General features: G+C 51.9%; 7 protein-coding genes and 2 pseudogenes across 9 annotated transcripts; 5 read left to right on the top strand and 4 right to left on the bottom strand.

Moving 5' to 3' along the window:
* Positions 1-3,431: 3,431 nt before the first annotated feature.
* On the top strand, positions 3,432-4,413 carry GCG54_00009587 (uncharacterized protein; the record flags this gene model as incomplete). Its single annotated transcript, XM_045409529.1, has 2 exons — positions 3,432-3,473; positions 3,529-4,413. 2 exons carry the CDS (start codon positions 3,432-3,434, stop codon positions 4,411-4,413), a joined length of 927 nt encoding a protein of 308 aa, XP_045257473.1.
* Positions 4,414-7,337: 2,924 nt separating this feature from the next.
* On the top strand, positions 7,338-9,258 carry GCG54_00009588 (putative MFS-type transporter; the record flags this gene model as incomplete). The annotated part of the gene is made up of 3 exons (XM_045409530.1): positions 7,338-7,619; positions 7,673-8,056; positions 8,107-9,258. The coding sequence occupies 3 exons, from the start codon at positions 7,338-7,340 to the stop codon at positions 9,256-9,258; spliced, it is 1,818 nt and encodes a 605-aa protein (XP_045257474.1).
* A 1,047-nt stretch (positions 9,259-10,305) lies between these two features.
* GCG54_00009589 (Vegetative incompatibility protein HET-E-1) lies at positions 10,306-12,381 on the bottom strand (the record flags this gene model as incomplete). Its single annotated transcript, XM_045409531.1, has 1 exon — positions 10,306-12,381. The coding sequence occupies one exon, from the start codon at positions 12,379-12,381 to the stop codon at positions 10,306-10,308; it is 2,076 nt and encodes a 691-aa protein (XP_045257475.1).
* Positions 12,382-12,931: 550 nt separating this feature from the next.
* On the bottom strand, positions 12,932-14,162 carry GCG54_00009590 (uncharacterized protein; the record flags this gene model as incomplete). The annotated part of the gene is made up of 4 exons (XM_045409532.1): positions 12,932-13,269; positions 13,331-13,398; positions 13,463-13,580; positions 13,637-14,162. 4 exons carry the CDS (start codon positions 14,160-14,162, stop codon positions 12,932-12,934), a joined length of 1,050 nt encoding a protein of 349 aa, XP_045257476.1.
* A 1,498-nt stretch (positions 14,163-15,660) lies between these two features.
* On the top strand, positions 15,661-17,436 carry GCG54_00009591 (putative FAD-linked oxidoreductase; the record flags this gene model as incomplete). Its single annotated transcript, XM_045409533.1, has 5 exons — positions 15,661-15,774; positions 15,840-16,154; positions 16,227-16,362; positions 16,412-16,470; positions 16,525-17,436. The coding sequence occupies 5 exons, from the start codon at positions 15,661-15,663 to the stop codon at positions 17,434-17,436; spliced, it is 1,536 nt and encodes a 511-aa protein (XP_045257477.1).
* Positions 17,437-17,577: 141 nt separating this feature from the next.
* GCG54_00009592 lies at positions 17,578-19,988 on the bottom strand (annotated as a pseudogene). Its single transcript has 6 exons — positions 19,769-19,988; positions 19,567-19,711; positions 18,543-19,394; positions 18,272-18,463; positions 17,873-18,209; positions 17,578-17,786 (listed from the first exon to the last, which is right to left on the bottom strand). Coding segments are annotated over exons 1-6 (1,955 nt in total).
* Positions 19,989-21,900: 1,912 nt separating this feature from the next.
* Positions 21,901-23,629, top strand: GCG54_00009593 (Efflux pump terG; the record flags this gene model as incomplete). The annotated part of the gene is made up of 3 exons (XM_045409534.1): positions 21,901-21,979; positions 22,062-22,984; positions 23,036-23,629. 3 exons carry the CDS (start codon positions 21,901-21,903, stop codon positions 23,627-23,629), a joined length of 1,596 nt encoding a protein of 531 aa, XP_045257478.1.
* Positions 23,630-24,103: 474 nt separating this feature from the next.
* Positions 24,104-24,851, bottom strand: GCG54_00009594 (annotated as a pseudogene). The gene is made up of 2 exons: positions 24,474-24,851; positions 24,104-24,345 (listed from the first exon to the last, which is right to left on the bottom strand). Coding segments are annotated over exons 1-2 (620 nt in total).
* A 618-nt stretch (positions 24,852-25,469) lies between these two features.
* On the top strand, positions 25,470-25,961 carry GCG54_00009595 (uncharacterized protein; the record flags this gene model as incomplete). The annotated part of the gene is made up of 2 exons (XM_045409535.1): positions 25,470-25,746; positions 25,894-25,961. The coding sequence occupies 2 exons, from the start codon at positions 25,470-25,472 to the stop codon at positions 25,959-25,961; spliced, it is 345 nt and encodes a 114-aa protein (XP_045257479.1).
* Between the last annotated feature and the right edge of the window lie 429 nt (positions 25,962-26,390).

Here is a 26,390-nt window from a genome sequence, read left to right on the forward strand (position 1 = left end):
GGTAACTTAAGCTAAGTTTAGCCTATAAATTATATTAGTATATACTTAAGTAAAGCTATATATATATATAGAATATACTATAAGTTAAAGGGTAGTAGGTAGTATTAGAAGTAGGCACCTTCTTAAAGTTAAGAGTTACCTTACCTAGTATATTATTAATATCTAAATAAATAACGCCTAATATATATATAACTTATAGCTAGTCTTAAGTACCTTAGTAAGTATCTTAGAGCTAGAGGTATATAGAGGGTTAGCTATAATAAGGCTATACTATATTAAATATTAATATATACTTAGTTATAAATATAGAGATATTATACCTTTTACTTTCTAAATAAAAGTATACTACCCTTAATATAGCTATTAAGCTACTTCTTAGTTAGTTTCTATTAAATATATATAGAGCTTATATTAAGCCTATATTTTATTTATTCCTAATTACTACTTATATTATACTAAGTATCTAGTAGAAGTAAAAGTACTATATACTTACTAGCTTACCTATTTACTACTTTATATAATAAGTTATAAAGTAACTAAGTACTATTAAGCTCCCTTACCTTATACTTAACTTAAACTATAATAGAAAAGTACTAAGTATTATATTAGTATATTTAAAGTAGATAGTAAAATAAATAGTAAATATATAGTATCCTCTAAGTATATATATATATAACTTATATAGTAGAACTAAGTTTTATATTTAGTAGTAAAATAAGGGTTAGTAGCTCTATAAAATATATTAGCTATATATATACTAAAGATATATAAAAGTGAAACTTATATAAGCTCTTCTATCTCTATAGTATATTTACTAATTAAGCTACCTATAAAGCTATAGTTATAAAATATTAGCTATATATATACTAAAAGTAAGCTAGTAATATACCTAAACTTCTAAATAAAGTATATATTATACTACTAGCTAAAATAGATATAGGCCTTTAGAACACTAAATATTATATTAATATATATTAAAACTATATAAAGATTAAGTTATACTTCTAACTAACTACTTACTTATAAGTAGTAGTATTAGTATAAAAGGTGTTCTAAATTAGAATTATATTAGTATATATATAGTATATATAGTTAAAAAGGATATATACTTACTTTATAGTAATACTAATAGATATAATAATAGAACTATATCCTATTAAGTTAGGTTATATATATACTAAGTATATAAGGGATATATAGTAAGTATATTACTAAAGTATTAATTATATTACTTACTAGAGCTAAAGTTAATAATAATAAGGTACTTAGAATTAAGTTAGTATATATTATAGATTAGTTAAGAGGGAGGTAGAAGACTTATATATAACTTATAACTTAGGATAGTTTAATACTATAGTTAGGTATAGCTATATTTATAGTTAGTATATACTAAGACTAACTTAGAAAATTACTTAATTTATTAGTATTATACTCTTTTATTATATTAATAAGTAAAACTAGGATTAAGTTAGTATTATATATATATAAAATATTAGTTTACTTACTACTAAGACCTTCTTAGTTTTAGTTTAAGTTAATAATAAGACCTATTTTAAGTTAGTTTTAGTATATTTTAAGTATAGTATAAGTATATACTAAATATACTATAAAAATAGCTATAATAAAGGTATAAGTTATAAGACCTATTAACCTCTTTATTTATAAAGTCTTTATAAGTAAGTATAATCTATTTTAAGACTTAGTATATACTTAATTCCTACTTAGGATAGTATATATATATAATATTCTTCTAAATAATATATTTTAAGAAAAGAAAAAAAAAATTAATATATAGGCGTAGAAATTTAATATATACTAAACTATAACTAAGGTAGGTTTAGTTATATATAAAGCTACTTCTAGGTATATACCCTAATTAAGTAAGGTTAGTATAGCTACTATACCTTAAATAGTATATATTTATTTTTTATAGGATTATATTAATTACTATATAAGGCTAGATAAGTGTGTATAACGTAGCTTTTTAGTTTTTCTAGCTGCGCTACACCCCCCTAGCTACTTTTTAGATACCCTGGTGTGCACAAATCCGCGCTCCCGCGCTCAGCGCTCCGCTCTAAACTCGGAGAGAAAACAAACATCACGGCCTATGGATACCTTGTGTACAGGCAGGGGGGGAGGGGGATCAGTGACTTTTGGGCTGGGAAGGGTGGTCCAGACAAGATGGCGAAGCTTGGACGAATACCGAGATTGAGAGGCAATGAGGCAATGAGGCTCTCTGTCCTGGCGCTAGACTCTGCCCACCGCCTGTTTCTTTATCGAGGAAAAGTGGATTCTGACTCGGGAGGCTCAGGTCTCGTAAGATGATTGCGATGGGGTGATGATGATGTTATCTCGTTGATTGTCGACTCTGGCGCTGGCCGGTCGGACGAAACCGGTAGACGGCGGTCAATGCCGGGTTGCACTGCTGGGGAGACGCTTGTATTTTGCGATTAGTTTTGATGCGTGCAGAGCTGTAATTTGGCTTTGGTTTCCAAAACGAAAGATAGCAGAGCAACTGGGAGATGTGTTTTGGATCTTTTGGTCTCGGAAAGGAATCATGAAAGGGTGTGTTGTGTTGGTATGGTAGCGTCAATCTGGGCTGAACTCGCAGAAGCGAAAAACAAGAGGTGCAGGGCGGCGGCCATCACGGGTTTCGCTTCGGCAGCCACCTAAGCGAGGCGCTAGTCCCATTGGGGGGTGCCGACGTCCGCCTTGCCTTACGTTACCTCACCTCAGACAGCCACACCCGCTGGAAAGCTTGTCCCGTCCGGAATGCTTCCAGCGTGTCCAGGGCGCCACACTGCCGTCAGGTGGAAGTGGCCGGGTATTGCGCTGGAAATAGCCCTGCAGCGGCTGCAGGAAGGGAGGTCCCTGGAACATGATCCAACGTGTGCCCGACATGTCACCGCGGCCCACCGAGCACGCCGCACCTCAAAGTGCCCCCCACCCATTGCCCATTTCCTCCCGCGTCCATCAACCTTGCTTCGCATCCAGTTCGCTGCCCATCCACACATCGCTCCGGCCGCGAGCACGAGCAATTGGCATCAGCATCAGCCCAGTCGCGCCACCAGAGAGCCCGAACCAGCAGACACATCACACATCATCGCATATCCACGAGCAGGATCTTCGTCGGCCCCTTGCCGCCCGTCCATTGGCCATCTGGCATTCGGCATCTCCATCTCCAGCAATCTCCATCCCAAGTACCTCGCCAACCTACTGAGGTCTCTCGTGCCTGGCCTGCCTGCCTCGTATCCCTGCACACCATCTCCCGTCGAACGCTGCTTCGGTGTGCTTCAACGGATGATTCGATTCATTTAAATATGACCGCCCTCGACATGGCCAACGGGTCTGTTTCCGGACCTTCCTGAACGGCAAGAGCCATTGTTCTACACCACATCTTTACCATTATCACATCTTTGCAAACAATCATCATGTCTGGGCTCACTACCCCGATAGACTCGTTACCCAACGAGGTCAGCCTTGGTTACTGTCTAATACACCGTGACTGCCTTGCTAACCGACCCGCAGATCCTGATCGCGATCCTGTCCTCGTTCGAGTCCCGCGCCCTGCTCCCCATGACCCTCGTCGACCGCCGCTTCAATGCCACAGCCACCACCATCCTACAGCACCGTCTGCTCCACACCGCCGAGATGAAAGGCCACGAGATGATGCTCGAGAGCTACCACCCAAGCGCCAAGCTGACCACCCCCTCCATGTCGTGTCGCTTCCTGGGAGTCGACTTCCTCGACAACCGCACATGGTCCGGCGACGACGACTTGGACCTGGGTGATCTCTCGCAGCTCTACTCGCACTTCCGCCCGGTGGTGTCGGAGGAAACCCGGCGCATGCGGAGGATCTACACCCGCCGCGTGCCCGGCGCCGAGGCCCCGCAGGAAGACGCCGGCGACGAGCCAGTCACCCAAGAGCTCTGTCTGGACGAGGGCGAGCCCTTCACCCAGCTCTGCACAACAACCAGCTTGGTCAAGACTGGCCCGAGACCCGGCGTCTTCGCGAGCCACAGCAACATCGAAGACGGTGTGGTGCGTGTCTGGAGGCATTGGCTCGAGCGCATGGCGGCCAAGTGCGCCATCGCACCGGAGCAGCGGGACCAGAGCACGATCTTGTGGGCCGATGCCACCAAGAACGTAGGACTGCGCTTCCGCGTAACACAGGTCGCACAGGAGCAGGCGCCCATCCTCCACTCGAGAGACGAGGATCCGCCTGTGACCTATTCTCTTCGCTACGAAGGTGAGCTCCCACGACTCAAGCCGTCACATGTGAGAGAAGCAAAGCAGCTGACAATGACATCAGAGTTGCTGGTTCGCACAAGCCAAGTGTTGCTGGCCATGGAGAAGTCAGCAGTGCAGGAGATTGTCGACTCAGGTAAAGCAATCGTCATAGCTTCTTATTGAGGGACATTTCCCTCCGTCCGGCCGATACCGGGCCGGACCGACTATTCACATACACACCACACTTTAGTACTCACCACCGACCAATGCTACCAACAACCTTCACCATCGGAACGAGCTAAAGAAAAGTTTCCGAGCTACCGGTGAAAGGTCCTTGGAGCAAGGGCAGGGCGGCCTTCATCGGCCCAGCCCTGACCTGCGGCCGATCAGCCCCTTCGCTGGGCTGGACCGATTCCCACAGTCTGACCACTTAGTGGCGGCCACCCATGTGACAAAGAACCGATTCAGCCTCAGCAATATACGCAAAACCCATCTTGGACACAGTCTTGATCATTATGCTCACCATTATCTACCATTTGTAGGTTTCGTCATGCAGCTCGACGCAAAGAGCGCCCACGCAATCGAGACCGTTCTGATGGCACCTGCCATGCGCCCCTTCTTCCCCCAGGCCGTCGCTGTCATGTGATGAGATGTCACTTCTCGGGGGATTCGAGCAAACTTTATACAAAGTAGACGGACTAGATTGGAGGCCGACCTAGAGGGCTGGAATGGGGTCGCCGACGGAAGACGAACTCGACGGACGGGGCCGCCGGCGAACGAGACGTCTCACTTGTCGTTCGTGTCGAGGCCGCCAGGCCAGCCATGCAACGCATTACAGCGGCAGGTCACCGTTTCAGCGACTTGGCATTATCATCATGCGTTCGCAGGAATGGAGGATGGCAAAAGTCCACGATTGGGCTGGAAATGCCCCGGGCACACCTAATGGGAATTTGAAAGATTGGCGTTTTGGGAGGAAAATCTAGATTGGGACGGTTGCGCCGCGGAGAAGGCCCTTCGAGGCCTTCGCGGACGGGAATCATTTGGGCGATGGTCAACAGGATATACAGAACATTATAGACCCCCTCCCACGGCGGCCTTTGACGACGCGGGATCGCCATGGCTGCTGAGAGAGCCGAATCAAGCAAGCATATGCCATGAACTCTCGGTCACTGCTTCCACTGGCGTGCCCCATACACATCCGACTGCTCCATTGTATGATCGCCGCTGCGGGGGCCGCTCCTACATTGCCGAAGACGCCGGCCGCGACGCCGTAGGGCGACGAGCTGTAAGGGAATCATGGACATCACGTTTTTTCACTCGTCTATCCGTCGCATCCCGTCGGACGTTACTGACGTGATGTCGAGATCGCCGTCATGGCCCTGCGGTCGTTGGCTGAAGGATCGATGGCCGTAACCTCTGACGAGTGAGCGAAAGCTAATTGGCCACAGTTGAGTCTCAGCAGCGCATGCATCATTCGGCGTCAACAAGTTCCCTGATATCAGAAAGTTCAAAAGTCATTATGATTGAATCGAGTCGATTCCTCGGGCGAGAGGGCACTTTAACTCAAAAAATCGACATCATGCGCTGTACCCGAGATTGTCGCGTTCAAAGCCGTCAAAGTTGTCAGGGACATTGGCTGAAGGTTCCCACGAACCGACAGGGGTCCTTGTTCCTCGGGGGGTTTTCGAAACGGCCTGCAACGGATGGTTCTTCCCCCAACCCACAGCGGGCCAGCCAACCGAGAACCAAGTTGGCCAATCTCTCGACGAACCACGGATCCAGAAGAAACAAAGCGGTCCGGATATTTCGCTTCGTGGGCGGAGCGAGACGTTGTCGCCGTGGCGAAATCAGACGTGTTGGGAGCCCAGGGGAGGGGGCCACGTTGACAGCTCTCATCATGACGGATGACAAGCGCCAAATGCAACGGCAACAGATGGCGGCGACACGAACTCCATCGTGATCAAGACGACTCCTGCAGTAGTGCACACATCCGAGCGTGCAGAGAGAGCCGCGAACTGGCTGGGACGCGCGTCAATGAGCGGTCTTTTCCCCGCTGAATTGCCATTACGAAGATCAGGGAAAGCATCACACTCTCATCACTGTTGATCGTGCACCATGTGGCTGCGCGGCTGTCTTGGACACGGCAAGCCCACGATCGGCTGGCTGAAATAACCTTTTCTTCGACATCGGCCACATTATGCACAAAGCACGTTCGGGCGCAGAAAGCGCCCAGGGTTCGCCCGTTTCCCGCGCTAGCATTGAGCCTCTTCAACCTCTTTATTCGAGAGCCGGCCTCGTGTGGCCAGTCCTTGCACATAATACTGGCCCGCCAGCAAAGTACAATAATCGTCAACTCCTATGGTATACCCAAGAGACAGTCCCAGCATCAGGAAGGTTTCAGCCTCTGGTCCGCCCAGGCCGGCCATGGTCCAAGCACGCATCGGATGGGGGGACCGTTTGACAGGGCTCGACATCCCTGCAAAAGGCCATGTCTCGTCCAATGATGCCCGCGGTGACAGGGGCCGAACTCTTCTGCCCACCTCGCCGCGTGCAGCAATCATGCCTGGGCCGCCAGGGATATTCTCGTAGGCCGCCTGTCGACCACAACTCATGGCCCAGGTCAGGTCCGTGAGGTTGCATCGGGGTCGCTTGGAGCCGTTGAGAGAGAAATCATGGGAGTGACCCGCCCGAGACCTGGCTGGGTTGACATGTTCTTTCTTCTGTGCCGGCCGAGACGTTCGAGTGTGAAATCTTCCCATTCTTTCTTCATCATGCAATAATTTGCAATATTTGCGCCCAAATAGCTGCAGGACGGCAAACAAGGGCTTGGAGCATGTCGGCCCCCGATCTCGTCCGATAGCTAATTCAACAACCATATTCCCTTCTTTGCCCTTCGCTTGGCTCGTTCTTTTCTTCAATCATACTCCACCGGTTGGGCTTGTTTCTTTTTTATCTCGTTTCTTATTTTCTCTTCTCTTCGACGTTTGCTTGGTGTATCACTGCTGGTTCAGTCTTTACCGTGAGCTGGACTCGAAACCTTTTTACGAATACGACATTTTTTTGGACGGCTGAGGAGGGATACACTTGGGTAATACACAGTCTACGAGATGGAGAAGGACGTGGAGAAGGGGGACGGCGAGGTTGCGAGGCCGAGGGAGAGCCATCTTGCCGTACATCCGGGCAACAGAGTGTCGCTGGCGAGGGTATCGATCGGAGGACCGCCGCCGCCGCCGCCGCCAAAAGAGGACGTACCCCGGCCGATGACGAGCTCGACGAGGAGGTTATCGTTCTCGACGACGTACAGCGAGCGCAAGATCAAGTACGGCACGGGGCGGCATTCACAGACGGAGCTGAGTCCTCAGCCTACGGATGATCCGGACGATCCTCTGGTAGGGTTGCCAACCTTGCACTTTCGATTAACAGCACTGACATTTGTGCGCAGAACTGGGCCCAGTGGAAGAAGGAGCTCAACTTTGTCGCGCTCTTGATGACGGCCGGATTGGTGGGCGGAATGAAGACGGCGTACGTCAGCGTCAACAGCGTGCTCGCCGTCCGTTTCAACGTCTCATACACGGCCGTCGCGTCACTCACCGCCGTGCCGCTCGTCCTCTCAGCATTCACAGGCCTGTTCAGCGTCGTGGCATCCAAGATCTGGGGTAAGAGGCCGGTGTATCTCGTCTCGATGGTCCTCATCTTCATCGGCGCGATAGCGAACATGGCAGCGGGGAACAGCTTTGGCGGGTGTATGGCCGGTCGTGTCTTCCAGGGTCTCGGCTGGGGAGCCTTTGACACGCTCATCCTCGGTTCCATCCAGGATACTTACTTTGTACGATGCTTGCCCATCCTTGCTCGGAAGTGAGTGCTGACCATGGCTAGGAACATCAACGCAACGTTCGCATCACGATATATCACATCCTCACCGTCGCGACGACCTGGGGCGCACCCCTCTTTGGCGGTCTCGCCTCCGCAAACACAGGCCGCTTCACCGTGCAATTCGAGATCATCAACGCCTTTCAGTTCATCGCGATCCCGCTTCTTCTCTTCGGCGCACCCGAGACCGCGTTCGAGCGGTGGTTCAGCAGCAGCCCCGCCCCGACTCCCGGAACCGCCACCTCCTCGCCGTGGGCGTCGCAACCGCCGAAGCCGCTCGGAAGACCGAGTGTCGAGGACGCCAAGGCCTATCTGCGCACGATGAAGCCCGTCTCGTTCTCGGGAACGATGGACCTGCGGACGATCTTGCAGGCGCCGAGGGCCTTTGTTGCGCCGACGACGGGACTACTCGTGGTGGTTACCTTCTTGCCATACTGCACTCTCTGGGGCCTTTCGGAGTCGCTGTCCCTTTTGTTCTTCCCCATGCCGTGGATGCTCTCCGAGTCAAACATTGGCGGGCTCATGATCGCGCCGTTCCTCCTGGCCATCACCGCCGTGGTGGCCACAGCCTTCTGGCGCCGGCGCGCGTCGGATTACACGCCATACTGCATCGCATGCACCCTCGCCGCCGGAACCGTCCTCGCATCCTCGGGCATCCTCGCTTTCGGCCTCAAGACGCACGACGTCATGTCCGAGGTCTCCGCCACCGCCGGCGCGTCCTCGAACGTGTTCGCGACCGACGGCGTCGGCACGCACCTCTCGTTCCCGCTCGTCTCGCTGCTGCTGGGTCTACTGGCCGCGGGCGTGGGCACGCTCGACACGGCGATCCGGCCCGTGATCTGGCGCTCGACGCAGTTTACCTCGAGCAACATGAACGTGTGCCTGCGGAACGTGGCGGACATGGACGCCGGGGTGGTGTGCTGGCGGAATTTGCTGGCCGGCGTGTTTGTGATGACGGTGCCCGGGGCGATTGTGATGTGGGCCGGGTTGAAGGCGACGGTGCTCGGGCTGGGGGTCGCGCAGGTGCTCGTGGGCGTGGCGGGGTGCGCGCTGTGGTGGGTTTATGACGAGCGGGTGAGGAGGCTGGATGGGATTGTGATGGGGCTGGTTGATTTGAGTATGTTGAAGAGGACGGGGAGCTTTTTTGATACTGACTGAGTGTTGGTCATGACCTTTTTGATTTCTTTTGTGTTTTTGGGGAGGATGATGATGGTGTAATGACCACGGCCGAACTTTGGAGGGGGGGATGGTGTGTAAGATTTGGAGGGAGGCGAGGGTGAGAGGACAGGACGCAGTATATGAAATGGTTCTGTCCGTTACTTTCTTTTGTTTTTGAGATACCAGGGGATGGATGAGAAAAAGGCAAACTCGGGGATATAAGAGATTGAAAGTGATGAGTGGGAGACGAGAGGGAACGATTGTGAGGGCAAAAAGTAAACATCTAAATAGTCTTTGTGTTCATGTCGTACTTGGACGCGCGAGTAATGAATGCCAACACCACGCTCATTTTTTGTCATTGTGTTTCCGTGTGTTTTGAACATGTGTGTGTTTTTCTTGTCCGGAGATGAAGGGATTTCCTAAAAAGGGGGTGTTTATGTGCTCCCTCCCGCCGGGGAAAAGGCCTCGTCCGCGGATGAAACCAGCCCAAGAAGCACCCTCCGAGCCGGCATCACCACCGCACCTTCGATCCGACCAGGACAACGCTGTCACGACTCCGAGAGTTTAGATACTCACGAAGGGACTCACACAGTTGCTGAAGAGGGGTCTTGAGTCGTGCTGGGTGGTTGGAGTCTCTTGCGGGTTTGTTTGATGATGCGACTTGGTATCTAGAGGATAGCTGACGGGTGAGATTGCATTGGCATTGGAGATGGCTAATTGGCCGTTGTTTAGAGTTGTAACCGTGATCTTCGTCTGATATTCATCTGACTCAAGTCGTCTGATGTCGAGACGGTGGTGATGGAGGGATGCGATTGGGTAGTTGGCTTGGGTTTGATCGTCCGGAGTGAGAAGAGGTTGCGTCGTCTGATGTTTTGGAGTGTGGATGGGATGATTTGGGGGCTGTGGGTTTATGCGTTGTACGGGATGCGTTGAGGACATTGGTGATGATTTCGAAGGTAGGATTAACATTATCGAAGGCTATCTATGATGAAGTTGGTTTACAACATGTCGTTGAAGCCGGTTTACGGATGCATCAAACATGATATTTCATATCAAACAAAGATACTCCGCACACATATCTTGCGGCCCCGAAAACATCGACACCTCATCAAACCGATCCCTCACCGGCCGCGCCTGTATCTCCAGCCGGTGCTCCGTCATCCCGCTCGGGAACCGGTGCGACGTCACCGCAGCCTGCACCTCCAACGACTTGGCCGCCAGCACCTCCGCGTCCTCCCGCGTGACAATGCCCGCCGCCTCCTCGTACTCCGCGCGCAGCACGAACCAGCCCGACGCGTCCTTGCAGTCCGAGATCACGGGCGCCTGCCGCGTCCCGCCGAGCGTGTACGGCGGGTACGCGTAGCTGCTCGGGTCCCAGGACCGCCGGATCAGGTGCCGCAGGCCTTCGGGGTTGTCGAGCTCGCTCTGGCTGTAGCCGCCCCAGAGCGTTGACCGGCCGAGGAGGAGGTCAGCGCGCGTGGGGACATAGACCCAGGCTTCTGGCTGGGGAGGCAGCGAGAGTGTTGAGGAGGAGAAGGATGTTTCCGGGGTGGAGCCGGGGCGGCCGAGGCCGAAGAAGACGCGGAAGTCGGGGTAGTGCCATTTCCGGGAGTGGATCTCGCCGCCGTTCTTGCGGGTGAAGGTGACCCAGTCGCCGTCGGCTTTCTGCTTGATGCTGACCATGCCCACGAAACCCGGCTGGGCTTTTGTGCAGAAGGTGGATGTCTCGGCGAACCAGAGGTGCGCTGGGAATCCCGTGGTCACGCTGACGCGGTAGCCCGTGGGGGATTTGCAGGAGATGGAGAAGGTGTGGTCGGCCTCGCGGATGACGGACCGCGACTGCGGCGGGGAGAGGTGCCGCGGGATGTGGACCTCGCGCTTGTCTGCGATCTTGGGGTTCGTGCCGCGCGACCACTCGAGGATCCAGCGGCGGCGGCGGACGAAGGCGTCGGGCGTGCGGAAGAGCTCGATGCAGACGTAGAGGTGGTGGTTGATGTCCGGCGGGGGGTGGGAGGGGGCGAGGTAGTAGTGGTTCAGCTTCATGACGAAGGCGCGGCGTTCTTGGGGGAGGAGGGCCTCTGGAACAAGGGAGGGGAGGCTGGATGTGCTGCGGCCCATTGTTGCGTCTGAGTCGCCTGATTCTGAAGGCGTGCTGTCGTCAGGGGCGAGGCGCTCGAGGTGTTGACGAGAGATGAGCATCACGTCCGGCTTGAAGTGGATGCCCTTGTTGGTGATGCGGATCTCTGTTTGCTGGATGGCTGCGTCCTGGATCGGGACAAGACATGAGCCGTCTGCAAACTCGTCGGGGGACTGGGCGAGTAGGCCGCGGAAGGCCTGGGTGTCGTCGTCGGACGAGTCCCAGGCGAAGAGGGAGAGGTCGGTGCTGTTCTGGAGGATGGCTTCTTGCAGGCGCAGAAACGCTTTGCGGCCCTCGCTGTAGATCAGCGGCAGGTTGACGTCGAAGATGCCGAAGAGGCTGTACGCCCTGTCTTCCTCGCGCTTCGTCCGGCGGCGCGCGGCCCAGGACATGCGCCGCGCGACGGGGACTTCGTACACCGCGGCCGGGTCCTCGAGGACTTCCTGGTCGATGCCGGTGATGCTCGCGAGGAGGGATTGCAGGTGCGCCTTGGAGCCGATGTCGTTCCAGTTCTTGTCGAAGAAGGTGATGTCCCGTGACGCGACGAGCTCCTGGAGCGTCCAGCCGCGCGAGAACCAGCGGCACTGCCCGAGCTCCGCGGCCGACAGTTGCTCCGCGGGCCGGAAGAGGTTGCTGCGAGGCTGCGAGGTTGATGGGGGGTAGTCAGAGAGGTACGCGTAGCAGATGTGCGCGTCGTTGTACCAGCGGAACATGGAGTTGATGGACTCGGTCAGCTCGGCGCTGCTGCTCTTGTCGATGCAGCAGGTGTCGACCCAGGCCCACTCGATGCCGGCGGCGCGGGCGATCTCGCAGGTCTTCCATATCTTGGTGAAGCCGGGCTTCTTTGACGCGTGGACGAAGTCGGCCATGTCGTGGAACGAGACCTCGCCGTCGGACCAGGTGTGGGAGAGGATGGCGTACGGCAGCAAGGGGGGCCCGCCCTGGAACTCGGCGAGCTTGAGCGTTGTGGTGTTGATTAGCCACATTTTGGGTGATTTCGTATCATGAGATATCGCATGGCAATAGCTCAGTTCCGAGATGTGATTCGGAAGACTGTTTTATGTTCAAGTCTTGCTGAAGATGAGGCTGTGCTACTGATGTTGAGGCTTGTCAGCGCTGGGTGGGATCGCGCGGGACGGATGCAGGTAATCCTTGCTGCTTTGGCGTCGTCTGCCCCAGTGAAGTTGACGAACCGGTGTCGGGCATCGCTGCATCGGAGACTTTTGTTTGATTGGACAGAATGATTTTCGACTTTGGATAGCACCGCGGTGTGGCTTCGGTGAGTGTTCTAAGGTTATTACAGAAATCCTTCAACTCCCGTTTCTCCAGCATCAAGACCAATCATGTTGTTGTACATTTGGATCTTTATGATTTGATTGTCAGCTCTACGCGTTTGGAAAAGACGTACTAGCTCAACTTGCCCCTTAGCTAATAGCCAAGGCGACCGTGATGCAGCTGTGCCTAGGCATAAACAAGGTACGAGGTCATTGTTTACTCTGAAAATGCTGAAGAACATGCTGATGATATGGAGTTTCCCTATGGACGACGGTCCCAACGATCACTCATCTCAAACACAGTTTCCACACCTCCCGACGTGATCTCAACCGTATTCCGCACCTTGCCCCCTTGCAATATAATCGCCTCACTCCCGTCGTCGCTGATGTGGCCCGATGCTCTGGCCGCAGCACGCGAAGTAGTCCCGCTCTGGAACTCGCCCTCAGATTTGAGATACTTGCTGCCCGAGCGGTAGTTTCGCGCGTAGTAAGCCCTGGCGTCCCGGAGGAGAACACGCAGCACTGGGATGGACGCGGCTATGATGGTGGCGTTGGGCTCGGCGTGGATCCAGATGCTCAGAACCGCGAGTCGACGGGAGACTGCAGAGGCGAGGTCAGCCTTTACCTGTCTGAAGGAAGACGGGGCGTTTGAGAAACTCACATTCAGGTCCAACGGCTCTTGCAGCCCAGTAGGATTCGACTGCCTTTACAATTGCTACACTTCCAGCTCTACACGGCGGTTGATGCATCAGTACATGCATGCAAGGCAGATGTCTCTCTTTTTTTGACTCACAAGCAACCAATTCCCATGGCAATCGCCACCCCCGCCTTTTCACGTTTGATCATCTGCAACCCCCAGACAACCTTGATTGGGACCATGGCCAAGATGAAGTCGGTAAGTGCTGATATAACTGTAATAGCGTCAGCTTCCAATTTCCCAATCTTTCCACGAGACATGTTTCCTTACTCGACCCGACCATGTTCATCCAAAGCCCACTATCAGCAGACCAACATGGCTGAAACGTATGCGGATCCGGCGCGCCGCAATTCGCCCTCCACACCAGCACCGAGTGCGCAACACACATGGCGTCCATCACGAACGCAACCACGATGACCAGCCACCGCGCCCACCCGCTCGTAAACCTGCACAGCGTGAGTGCGAACGAGGTCTTGCTAAAGGCCAGCGAGAGCTTCATCGCCGTGTCGGACGCGAGGTTCGCCGGCATGATCACTGGGCCCGTCAACGTCGTGACGAGGTACCCCCTCCGGTAGATGACCGTCTGCAATATGTCCGCCAGGATCAGGAACATCCAGCCGATGAGCAGGAGGTAGTCGTCCCACCACATCTTCCGCGTCCGCGCGGCCCGGCAGTAGAGGCGCAGAGCCAGGAAGATGGTCGACACCGAGGCCATGGTCCAGGCTGATGAGAGGACCATCGTGGCTACCGAGGGGTCCCCGGAGGGCATCGGGTACATGATTGCACCTTCCGACATTGTGGCGGCGTCCTTGAGCAGAAGTTGGCGAGACACATTTCGGCCACTTCAGTCTCCTCAGAGAGAGGACACGCCATATTTGTACGGGGTACGGCTTGTGCAGCAAGACTCCATCTTTGACAGGTTTGACACCTTACGTAAGGCCTGTCATGGCTTGTCAGGCGTGATGTAGATGGAGTCTCAACTTTCTTTTTCCTCTTTCTCGGGTTTTGGACCCAGAAATAATCCCATGCACGCTGTCGGCACAATGTGTGAGGTTGCGCGGCGGCACAATGATGAATCCGGTTGGATTGGATGATTATTGATACGGGCTTAAAGCCCCACATGTGTCTTACAGGTGAAAGGTTGTCTAGCAGGCTGCAGTATCGCGACGAGGATTCTCGTGGGGGCTTTGATGCGAGAAGACCCACGGCGGTCGCTGCAGGAGCGGCACAACCTGCGGGAAATAGAAATGATGCTGCGTGTAATGTTTTCGGAATGTTGACCGCCGACCCCTTCATCAAAAGAAGGTTTATCGGTCATGATGTCTTGTGATACCCCGAGAATTAGCAACCTCGGTTGTTCGCGAGGTAAGAATCAACAGGACATGGGCTGTGAAGTTTATGATATTGAATCTTAGATTGAGTGTTGTGGACTCCACGGAATCCACGCAACCATATCCATGTTTTCTCGACACCCGATATCATGGCTGTCAAGCAGCTTACAGGACCAGCAAAATCAAACGCGCCATTCCATAAAATTCAGATAAAATAGCCTGCACGAAGGAATGCATGATCAAGACTGCTGACCCTCTTCCCAGCCCTCCACGCCGCTCCGGGTGGGTCTCGACCCCGGTCCGACCCCGGCAACGCCCTACCAGAGCAGCACCATCTCCGGGCTCGGAGGAGCCGGACAAGAGCAGCAACCAATAGCACACACGGGCAGAACCAACAAAGTCCGACTGAACCCATTCCCCCACCAAGAAAACGATTCATGAACATCGTTCGATCTTGGTTGCCCAGACTCAGGGGTGCCGAGGGCCTTTTGACCTTGTAGGGCGACGGGAGGGACAGGCGCTCGAAGGCAAGACATTAGTAGGCCGTTGAAGAGGGCCGCATATGCAGCAACTGAAATATTGGCGGAAGAGTATTCCGGCAGCCGGCTTGCTGAGTGAAACCCCACCTATCGCATCTTGCCATTGACGTGATTTTTTCCCGGGCAATGGAGCGGGGGTTGTTCGTATGCGAATGCGACGAAACGTCGACGGGCTTTTGCCAATGAAGATTTGCAGCACGCGAGAGTGGGATTGTAAGCCACGCGAAGTTTCCCAACTCTTCCTAGCGAGGACCTGTGGATCTCGATTCCGTCTGACTGCATGTTTGCATGGATCCCGCGCCCGAACAACAAGAACGGTTGGCGCCCCCAACAACGGTCATAAAAGGCTTGTTGCCTCTTTTTATCCTAGAAATCTCCGTGACCGAGTGCGTGTGAATAGTTTCCAAGTGAACACACGACGATCATGGCCCCCCAACTCCCTCGGCTGTCCGCTCTTGCGACAGTCGTCCTCGCCAGTCTCGCGTCTGCAACCCCTCGGCTGGTCGCTCGGCAAGCCAATGAGACCCTGGGCAGAGGTGTAAGAACCCCCACCACCGCATTGCTTTTGACAAAAGAAATGCTCAAACCCTCTTCTTTCTGCAGTGCGCTGCTCTCGTCCACGCCGGCCTCTCACCGCAACTGTATTTCTCGGCCGATAGCGAGTACGTCGAGACGCTTGAGTCGTACTATGACGGGGCCGTCCAAAAGGTGACCCCGCGGTGCGTGTTCAAGCCGGAGAATACGGCGCAGGTCGCGACCGCTCTGAGAGCCCTCAGCGCTGAGGGCGGGAGCTGTTGGAGTGTGGCGATTCGCAGCGGGGGGCACTCGCCTGTCCCGAACAATAATGCGCAAAACGGTGTGACGATTGATCTTGGCCGGCTTGATTCGGTCACGTACGGGGAGGATGAACATGCTGAGGTAGGGTATTCGAAGAAGAAACTTGGTTTTTGATGTGTTTGTTTCAATTGTCAGAGGCTGACCAGGTGATAGAGAGGTCGCGGGATTGCCTCGATCGGCTCCGGTGCCAGATGGGGCGATGTCTACACTGAGCTTGAAAAACAGAGCGTTATGGTCACTGGGGGACGGGAAGGTCATGTTGGCGTTGGAGGGTTTCTTCTCGGCGGAGGTGAGTTTCCTGGTTGAAACATTAAGGCACCAGCTCACATGTTCAAAAGGCTTTGCTTGGCAGTCTGGCAAGCACGGGATGGCCTGCGACAACGTCGTCAGCTACGAGGTTGGTGTTCAAGAGAAAGACGCCATTACATCGGCTTTGCTGATGCATTCACAGGTTGTTCTCGCAAACGGCACAGTGCTCATCGCCACATCTACCAATCACCACGACCTCTGGCGGTCTCTCAAGGGCGGCTTGAACAACCTCGGTCTTGTCACGCGATTCGACATGCGAACGTTCCCTTCCCAAGACGCCTACGGTGGCATCACGGCATTTTCCTACGACAAGGCTGAAGCGGTCTTGGAAAAGCTCGACGCAATGATCCGAAGGAACCCAGAGAACCCCGCAGAGAACGGCTTCGTCTCCTTGTCTTGGAACCCTGCCACGGGTCCCTCTACGGCATTCGTCCTCGCCAACGTGGATGGTGTAGAGAATTCGACATCATTCGTGGGACTCGAAGAAATGAACCCCGTCGTCGACACGCGCTCTCATGCTCCGATCTCGAGTCTCGTGAAACAGCTCGAGGGAGGCTTGGGGCTCTACAATGTGTGGTTCACACTGACATTCCACTCCTCCATGAGCATGGTCCGGAAGGTCATTGAAGTTTTTGACAACCTCATCGCAGAGTTTGAGAACACCCTCGGCGAAAACGACCGGATCATCTTCGTTCTGACACCCCTGCCGACGAACTATGCGGGACACGGCGAGAATGTTCTCGGTATAAACGATGCGGGTTACGAACCAAGCATGGTACTACAGGCCGAAGCTCTGCTAACCACCCCGGAGCACAAGGAGCTGTTGAGAAAAGCTCTTCAGCGCGCAGTGGAAAGCACAATCTTTCTGTGGTCTGCTACTACGCACCAGCGTACAAGGTGGAAGTACCTCAACTATGCTAACCCTCTTCAAGACGTGTGGTGGACCATTGGAGAGGACCGGTTCCTTTTGAATCGCACGGCACAGGCATATGATCCCACTGGCTTCTTTCAGACTCGGGTTTCGGGGGGATTCAAAATATCACAATCTGACTAGGCTCATCGAAGGCGACGTGCCCAAACATCAATAATTGTAATCAAACATGTGTATTACCAAGAACTCATATACAACACTAAATCGCAACGATACCGCACTGGCGTCTGAGACCAGAGGGCTTGATACCCTACATGTCATCGCTCACTGGTACAGCTCAGGATAGGCCGCCTTGATCATGTCGGAACCCTTCTCGCCGACCATGTAGACCGCGTTTTGGATGCGGCAGTCGGGGATTACAGGGATGACGGAGGCATCAATCACACGCAGGCCTTTGACACCAAAGACTTGCAGCTTGCCGTCGACGACACCCTGGTCGATGCTGGGAGACATGCGAGTGGTTCCACAGGGGTCTAGTGAAGAGTACACAGTCAGTCTCACAATTCTCAACACAGTCTAAGAAGCGTGTCACAAGTGATAAATGAGGGGCTTCACTCACGAAAGCCAGTCTGAGAGCGCTCCAGGATCATCTTAATCATGGCCTCGTCGGAGGAGCGCGGCATGGGCCAAGGGTAGTCGCCCTCGATGATGTCCTTCATGCCCTCGCCGTTCATGATGATGTCGTCAACGAAGCGGACGCCCTCGCGCATCGCGATGAGGTCGAGTCCGTTGGAGAAGAAGTTGAGGTTGATCTTGGCCTGCTCAAGGGGGTCGGCGGAGTTGAGCGTTACGGTGCCGTTCTTGGAGAGGGGGCGGAGGAGATCGACGATGACGGTGAAGTAGTCGCCCTTCGGGTGCGTGGGAATGTGCCACTGGAAGGCGTCGCAGAACATGGGCTATGTTCAAGTCTCGTTAGCTTCGGCTGACGCTGACGTTTCCGGTTACGGGAGATACTTACAACAAAGTCCATCTCGAAATGGGGCTGTCCTCCTGTTGCGAAGGATAAGGCGCAATTGCTGCTTAGCAATTGTGGTTCCACTTTTGCAACAGTTATGAGCCCTTTGACTCTGCTAGTTATCGTGTTATTTTTGAGTAGTAAAGACCTGCGTTTGAATCCTATCTCTGGCGTACCTAGAAGGGATTTTTTCCCCTAGTAGAGAGGTTATAGAGGGACTACGAAGTTTAGATCCAGTAGACGAGTTATCTCTAAGATCTAGGGGGTGTGTTACGAAGGATAAGGCGTAATTGCTGCTTAGCAATTGTGGTTCCACTTTTGCAACACCTCCAGGTCCAAAGGGTTCGACACCGCCATTCTTCGCGAGGTACTCGCTGTATTCCGCGCAATTCTTGAGGCGCTCGTCGATACGGGGGAGGCCTACGAGCTCCAGCAGGCCGCTGCTCAGGGGACCCTTGTTCTTCCAGTGGTAGGCGGGGACAGCGCCTTCGTGCTCGGGGCCAGCGCGGAGGAGGTGCTGGTCGAGACCGAAGCCGTCCTTGAGCTTGAAGACGTGGGGCATGATGGGATGGTCGAGAAGGTTCTGGCCGACGTTGGGGGAGTCGATGAGGGTCGTGATGCCGAGGGACTCGAGCTCCTCCTTGGGTCCAATGCCAGACAGCATGAGGAGCTTGGGCGACTCGTAGACACCGGACGAGACGATGACTTCGTACTTGGCGCGAAAAGTGAGGTCCTCGCCAGTGGGACCGAGGACTTCGACGCCAACGGCCTTGCCGTTCTCAATGATGAGGCGCTTGGAGCGAGTCTGGCCAATGACGGTGACGTTCTTCTTGCCCTCAATATAGCGCCAGCTGGAACAGCGTTTTTCCTTGTAGATGGAGCTGACGGCCGTAGTTAGGCCATGCATCTCGCCGTCGTAGATCTCGTCGTTTCGCTTCTCCCCATTGCTAACCCAGGCCTTCTTCAAGGCGTCACGGAAATGGGCGGCCTCAGCGACCAGCTCAGCAGGGGAGACATGGATGGGGCCGTCGGTACCAATGTGCTGAAGGTACTTGGGCAGCAACCCCTGGTCGTCGTGGAATGTAGCAGGCTTGTCAAAGAACTCCTTGCAACCCTCTCAGTTCCACTCATCGCCGCCGTAGGGAGCCCAGTCATTGAAGGTGGCTGTGCTGCCGCGGATCCAGGTGGAGTAATTCAAGCAAGAGCTGCCGCCCAGAACCTTGCCAAGGGTGTTGGGCTTCTCGATGCGGGTGTAGTCGGGGCGGTCGATCATGCCGGTCTTGTAGCCCCAATCCTACTTACTGCCGCGGAGCTCGAAGGCGCGGGCGGGCGTCATGATGGCCTCGTTGTCGATAGGGTTGCTGACGCCGGCCTCAATGACCAGGATGTTGACGTTGGGGTTGTCTGCTAGGCGTCCGGCAACGACGCAACCGGCAGTGCCACCTAATAGGGGTTAGATAACTGTGTTTGTGCTAGAGAAGCCGTAGATCAGAGACGTACCACCGACGACGATGAAATCGAAGTCCTTGACGTTGTTGATGGCAGTGATGTTGGATGAGGTTTGTTTAATAATGATTAAGTGGAAAATATGGTTCCAGAGTTGGTATGCAGTAGTGTTTCCAAGATGAGTTGGAAAGTGTGAGTGTAAGTTGAGTGTAAGCTGTGTGATGATGAGGTAGACATTGGCAAAATGCAGGAACTTGAGGTCATACTTATACATCTCAAAAGACCGCGAAACCGAGGATCATCGAAGGCATTTTCAACGTTACTTGGGCATACATGGACTGCGAATGCCTTCATTCCGTGTGACGCCGAAATCGAAGACTGCACGGGGCATCTGCACCCTTGCATCCTTCAACCGGGAGTCTCGCCGGTGCCTTGGTACTGACTGAGATATCCTGCGGTCTATTAGGCAATGTGTCCAAGTTTGAGACGCCGAAAGAAAAGTGCGGGGCTCTCTCAAGCGTAGCACAACGCTTGTTGTCTCGCTAAGTGAGCCATCACCACAAGAAGCCCTTGGTTGATACCGATTACCATGGCCATGTGGAACTCCGCAGCAAGCCACTCATCAAGCTCAAGGCAGGGTTGTCAGTGTCCGCCGGGAGTGAGTGAGGGTTGCATCTGAGATGTGCGCCAGCTGACCGACTTTCAAGCCTCAAGATTGTGGTCTCCGGTCAAGACCGCACAACTTGACGGAGACGTAGGGCAAGGAGCCGGGCCGGTAAGGTGGATCACGGCGCTCGGCTCCGACATGTTCGGGCCCGGTCTCGGTAAACCTTCGCTCTTCGGCGTTTTTCTCGCTGTACTAGCCAATCAGCATGACAGAAACCAGAATTACCTAAGCTCTGAGAAATCTCGGCATTTGATCCTATAAAAAAAGGAAGGAGAAAATGACTTAAAATATAGCTAGATAAACTCCTAATCATATAAAGTACTTATATAACTATATGTATAATATAATTAATATTATAGTTATAGGTTATAATAAATAGAGTATTTATATATAGAGTTTAATACTTAAAACTTTATTGATTTATTTTATATAGAATACTATGGTAAGTTAAGCGTTATTATTATTCTTATACTATTATTATTATATAAGAATATTATTTATTAATATATACTTTAGGAAGTAATAAAAGCTTAGCTCTAGGATTAAGAATTAAAATAATGTTAATAATAATAAAGGTAAGGTAGTTTAAAACAGTAAGAAGCCTAGCCTCTGCTATCTGCTATAAGAACTAAGCACCTTATATAACCCTTTAAATCTATATTTTCTTTTATCTTTAATTTTAGGTTTATTTTCCCCTGAGAGAATAGCGACATCCTGTGATCACATCATCTCGCTATCTGGGAATATCAGATCGAGGTGAGTTCTAGCGACCCTGCTTTGAAATCAGCAAGTGGGTCAAGATGAAAATATAATTTGCCGGTTACACCTCAGCATGCAAATTCTACTAGTCCTCTAGGGGTATATCCCTGAACATCGGCGGGATTTATTTTCCGGCTCTGTTCTTTTGTACGTAAACTACACAGCCACACATCGTGATAGTATGCAATTGGTGTCGATGGAAAGCGCTTAACGTGGGCTTTGAAGCGACATACACGTCTTATTCCAGTGCAATGCGGCGTTCCCCGCGATGCGGCAGTTCGAAGCCCTGTCAGTGCATGAAATGGAATGTCGCGGAAGGTGACGAGGGATGCCGGTTTTGGCGGCTGATCGCCAAGCCCTATGGCCGCAATCCCATATGATATTGATTCCATTGATGTTTGGTAGGTGATGGGATGGACATCACGGTATTACACACGGTACAACGCCAATCAGTTAGTGGCCCCGAAATGGATGCTGATAAATGCACAATTTGAGTGTATCAGAAGAAAACCGCATTGCGCTGTCAAACAGGTCGGATGGGGCGCGGCCTCATTCTTCACGTTCCATGAATCTCTTTGTTGTAGTGACCCCTACGCTCAATTGTCCATGCGGGTTGTAGTAGAAGGTGTTATAATAGAGCATGTCTGCACTATTTATCCAGCGATTGGGGACGATACCAGCCACCTACTCTCAAACTTTCTCTCTTCAGCAAACCTTTTTGCCCATCGCTACAGCCGACTAACCTTCAGTTCGATTCGCAATGGCCGCCTCGTCTCCAGAAGTGCAGGAGACTGCATCGCACCATGTCACAAACCCACCAGAGAAGCGTGATGATGATGGTAAGCAGCTTTCAAAAGACATCCTGCCAAAGCTCGGGGCCTTGTGAACATGTGGACTAACTCACGCGTTATCCATCGATAGGTTCTGCCCAGACTGCGAAAGATGAGCACGTTTACATTGCCGATGACTTCTCCTTGATTCGGAGGATCATCTTCATCATGACGGTGTGTTCATCCATGTTCACCAATCAACTAGGCCTATGCAACAGCCTCACGACGCCCGAAATAATCGGAGAGTCCTTTGGTGTGACGGAACCCGGTGACCTCTCGTGGATAGTCTCGGGCTATGGCTTGACGCTAGGTACATTCATCTTGATCGGAGGACGTCTTGGGGACGAGTTTGGCAATAAGGCAATCTTCGCCATCGGCATGGGCTGGCTTGCTCTGACCAGCATGATGGCAGGACTCGCTGTCTATTCCAGCTATCCCGTCTTCATCCTTGCTCGTACTCTACAGGGCCTTGGTCCTGCCTTGACGGTGCCTAATGCACTCGCCCTCATGGGCAAATGCTTCTCCCAGGGCAATCGGGACATGGGATTCGCGTGGTTCGCTGCATCAGCCCCTCTCGGTGCGATGGCAGGTCTCCTCTTTGGGCCCCTCTTTGCCATGGCTTGGTGGCCATGGATCTACTGGAGTCAGGGTTTGGGGGTCGCCGTTGTCTTCGTCATCACTCTCGTCGCAGTTCCAAACATACCTGACGAGGGCGAGCAAAAGCAGCGACGAACGATTCGCGACACCATGGACCGCCTTGATCTCCCGGGTGGCGCAAGCGGTGTGATAGCTCTGGTTCTGTTCAACTTCGCCTGGAATCAGAGCTTGGTCACTACGTGGGCTGAACCTTACGTCTACATATGCCTGATCCTCAGTCTCTTCTTCCTGGCCGCATTCTTCTACATCGAGCTTCGCGTAGCTCGCTTTCCAATCCTACCTGTTGCCGTCCTCACTACTGACATAGCCTTCGTCTTTGGTTGTACAGCAGCGGGCTGGTCCACATTCGGCATTTGGGTAGGTACTAGTCTTCGCCCCGAGACTGTTCCAGACTGACGACGTGTCTAGCTTTTCTATGTCGTCCGAATATGCCTCAACGTCGGTGGCCAAACGCCCATTCAACTGGCTGCATGGCTCTCCCCTATCGTCGTCACAGGCATAGCAACGGCATTAATCGTCGGCAAAATAATCAACAAGGTTCCAGCCTCGTCCATCATGTTGTTTGCAATGCTTTGCTACTTCGTCACCTCGCTTCTCCAGGCCCTGCGACCCGTAGACTCGACGTACTGGACCTACTTCTTTTTCGCCACCATCATCGCCACTTTTGCCATGGACTCATCGTTGCCTGCTGCCACGATCATCTTCGCGAACGCGGTGCCTCAAGAGTACCAGGGTATGGGATCCAGTGTCATCATGACGATCGTTGTCTACAGTATATCGCTAGGTCTTGGTTTCGCTGGTACCATTGAGCTTCAGATCAACAATGGCGGGCACACCAAGGAAGATTTGCTTCATGGGTACCGGGGTACTCTCTGGTTTTCTGTGGGATTGACAGCATTCGGCACTATTCTCGCCCTCATCTTTCTACTCAAAGATCTTCGAAGACGTCAGTTGGCCGGAAAGCAAATGGAAGAGGACACGGCTGGTTCGACGGAGGTCTAAAGGGTTCATCACTTGTCGGACATTCTTTGATACCTAGTGACAACCACTCTATTGTTGCATGTTACATGTTAATACACAAGCCTAAGCCCTTTTTCAAATGTTCAATATAATAATGATGATTTGATATCTTATAAGTAAACTTTAAAAAGTCCGGTGTTTCTTCGTAATTATTTCCATATAGAGTCGATAATAATATATTCTCACCTAACTAACAGACTTACGTAGTTTAAGTTTACTATCTCACCTAAAAGACCTTTACTGCCGTCAACTTAAGTAATTCAAGGCTTCAACTGCCTATGAAACAGTATACAACCCCTAAACACCATACGTGCAAAAGACGCAGTATCACCAGCTACCATGCTTCAATTCGATACTACCTTTATGGGCGACTATTTATTTCCTATCAATATATCTCTACATAATGTTCCGAACGCAGGTGGAAGGACAGCAGATATTTTAATAAGCATGTCAACTTCATGCTACTCTTGTCCTGATGACAACCTTTTTCTTCATTTGAACAGACTTCCTGTGCTCATAAGGAGCAAAGATACCTGTGAGTATGATGCCAGACGCAGCAAGTCCGACGCCCAAGTAACAGGCTCCTCGATAACCCCTCAAAAGGTCTGTTTCGTTCTTGTTGGAATTAGTCTCGACTATTGCACCTAATCCGAGACCCAGAGAGATGGCATAGTTCATAACGGTTGCAACCAAGCTCGCTGAGACCTGCAATCACTGTGTTAGTTATTGTTTTTCTTCTCCCAAAGCTGAATCATCAAGCAGCATCAGTAGACTTGGCCCCCAAGGCCCTTTATCGAAAGCCTTCTGAGTAGGGGAATGGACTTACTCCTTGATGTTATTGAGCCATGGCGTTCGAAAACAGGATATTGGAAGCTGGGAAAGATATTTCCCTTGGCGCAGTTGGTCAGTACGGACACGAATACAAATGTAGCTATCAAGTGACTCACATGCCCCAAGGCATTAGTACGACGGATAAAAACAGCTGCGCCCAGTAGCTCTGTTTGACGGGCATGGTGGCATAGAGAAGGTCGGCTGTGCAAAAGGCCGTTGCAGAGATCATCATGACCACATTAGCAGACAGCTTTTGGAGAATTAAATCTGCCGTGAAGGCAGCAACGAGGTCGCTGATGGATGCAGGTGAGAAACTGTAGACAGCCAAACAGGGGTGAGATGCCTCGAACGTTCTGAACAAGCTCCCAGCCATAGAATACCCAGACTCCAAAAGCGGCCCATCCACATGCCAAGGTGGCCAGGACGAAGCTAATGTCGGGTGTGATGGCCGAAAATGGAATCAAGGGGAAAGTCGCCCTCCGCTCGACGTAGCCAAACAGGCCGAGGAATGCCAAAGAAGCGATAAGGAGGACATAGATTTAGGGGCGCTGCCATTGCGCTCCGGGGGCAATGTTCAGGACAAGATTGAAGAGGATGAGGCCGGAAATCCCCGTAACGCATCCAGCGATATTCATCCTCGCCCATAGGCTGTGCGTCGTTTTCTTTGACAGTGTTGGAGTGCGCGGGACCAAGGCCATGGCCAAGAAGACCACAGACGGCTTCCAAAACGGCCATGAACCAGAACCCCCAAGGCCAGGACTGATATTTGGCGGCGAGGGCGGACACCAGACCTCCAAAGATGAAGCCACTGGGCGCCGTACATCCGAAGGCGCTGAACACCATGCCCTTGCGCCTTCCTGGCTCATAGGATCTCGCGAGGATAGCCATTCCGTTGGGAAGTAGAAGAGCGGGGCCAATTCCCTGAAGAGCCCGACAGCAACCAAAAAAGACAGGCCCGCTGGATTCCGCGCAGACGGCAAGCAGCGTCCAGATGGCGAGCCAGAAGAACCCAGCGACGAAGAGGAACTGCAACAGGGCCGTCTATTGCCCTTACCAGCGCGACGGATTCATGACCTTTGGTGATAATTACGGCGCTGACCCGAACTATGTGCGATCAGACCTGCGACACGTCAACTTTGTGGGCCAGCAGGGAGCGAGTGGCTACGCCATTGGGGGCCACGAAGAGTGGATTGGCAGAGTTTGCGGGTTCACGTCGCAGGTCACTGAGGATGACTTTGTCCAGGCCCGGGAATTTTGGCCGGTTCTTGGTAAGCAGCCGGGGGAGTAGGATCTCATCTCCGATGTTGCCGGACATCTCGGAAGTATTCGGAAGGAGGTCCATGAGAAAGCGTTCGGTAAGTGCTTATCCTCTGAGACGCACAGTGACTGATTGACTTACTGGAACCTATTGGCAGGCATGTTTGACAGAGTGTCTCCAGAGCTGGGCGATAAGATCAGGAAGGCTGTCCAGTATCAGTATTAAGGTAGTGTGGGCACCGCAGGGCGCTCAGGTTGGCCATGATCAGGTCCTTTGTAGTGCATTTGATGCCATCATTGATCGAATACAGAATGTTTCTTCGCTCTAGACAGGTCGATTTCGATTTCAAAATGAGGTAATATTGCGCCTGTTCCAATTCTGGTTTTACTCACCACCATGAGATAATTTATCGCTTCAAGATCAATCTGGATCAGTTGTCTTAGCATCAACATACGCGAAGAACATTTACATTTCGACTGCAATCATGATGTGATCATGGCGAGTTTGCTGCGCATCGTCCTGGGGTTATTTCTATTAAGTTATACTGTAGTATAGTATAGGTAGGATATTACTATTTCTCACTCTAAGGTGGTTAAAAGTAAGTTTTTTTCTTTAGATATCTGATTAAAAGTCTATACTAGTGTTCAGGCCACT

Source organism: Colletotrichum gloeosporioides, assembly GCF_011800055.1.
Source record: "Colletotrichum gloeosporioides strain Lc1 chromosome Unknown consensus_97, whole genome shotgun sequence".
NCBI classification, from domain to species: domain Eukaryota; kingdom Fungi; phylum Ascomycota; class Sordariomycetes; order Glomerellales; family Glomerellaceae; genus Colletotrichum; species Colletotrichum gloeosporioides.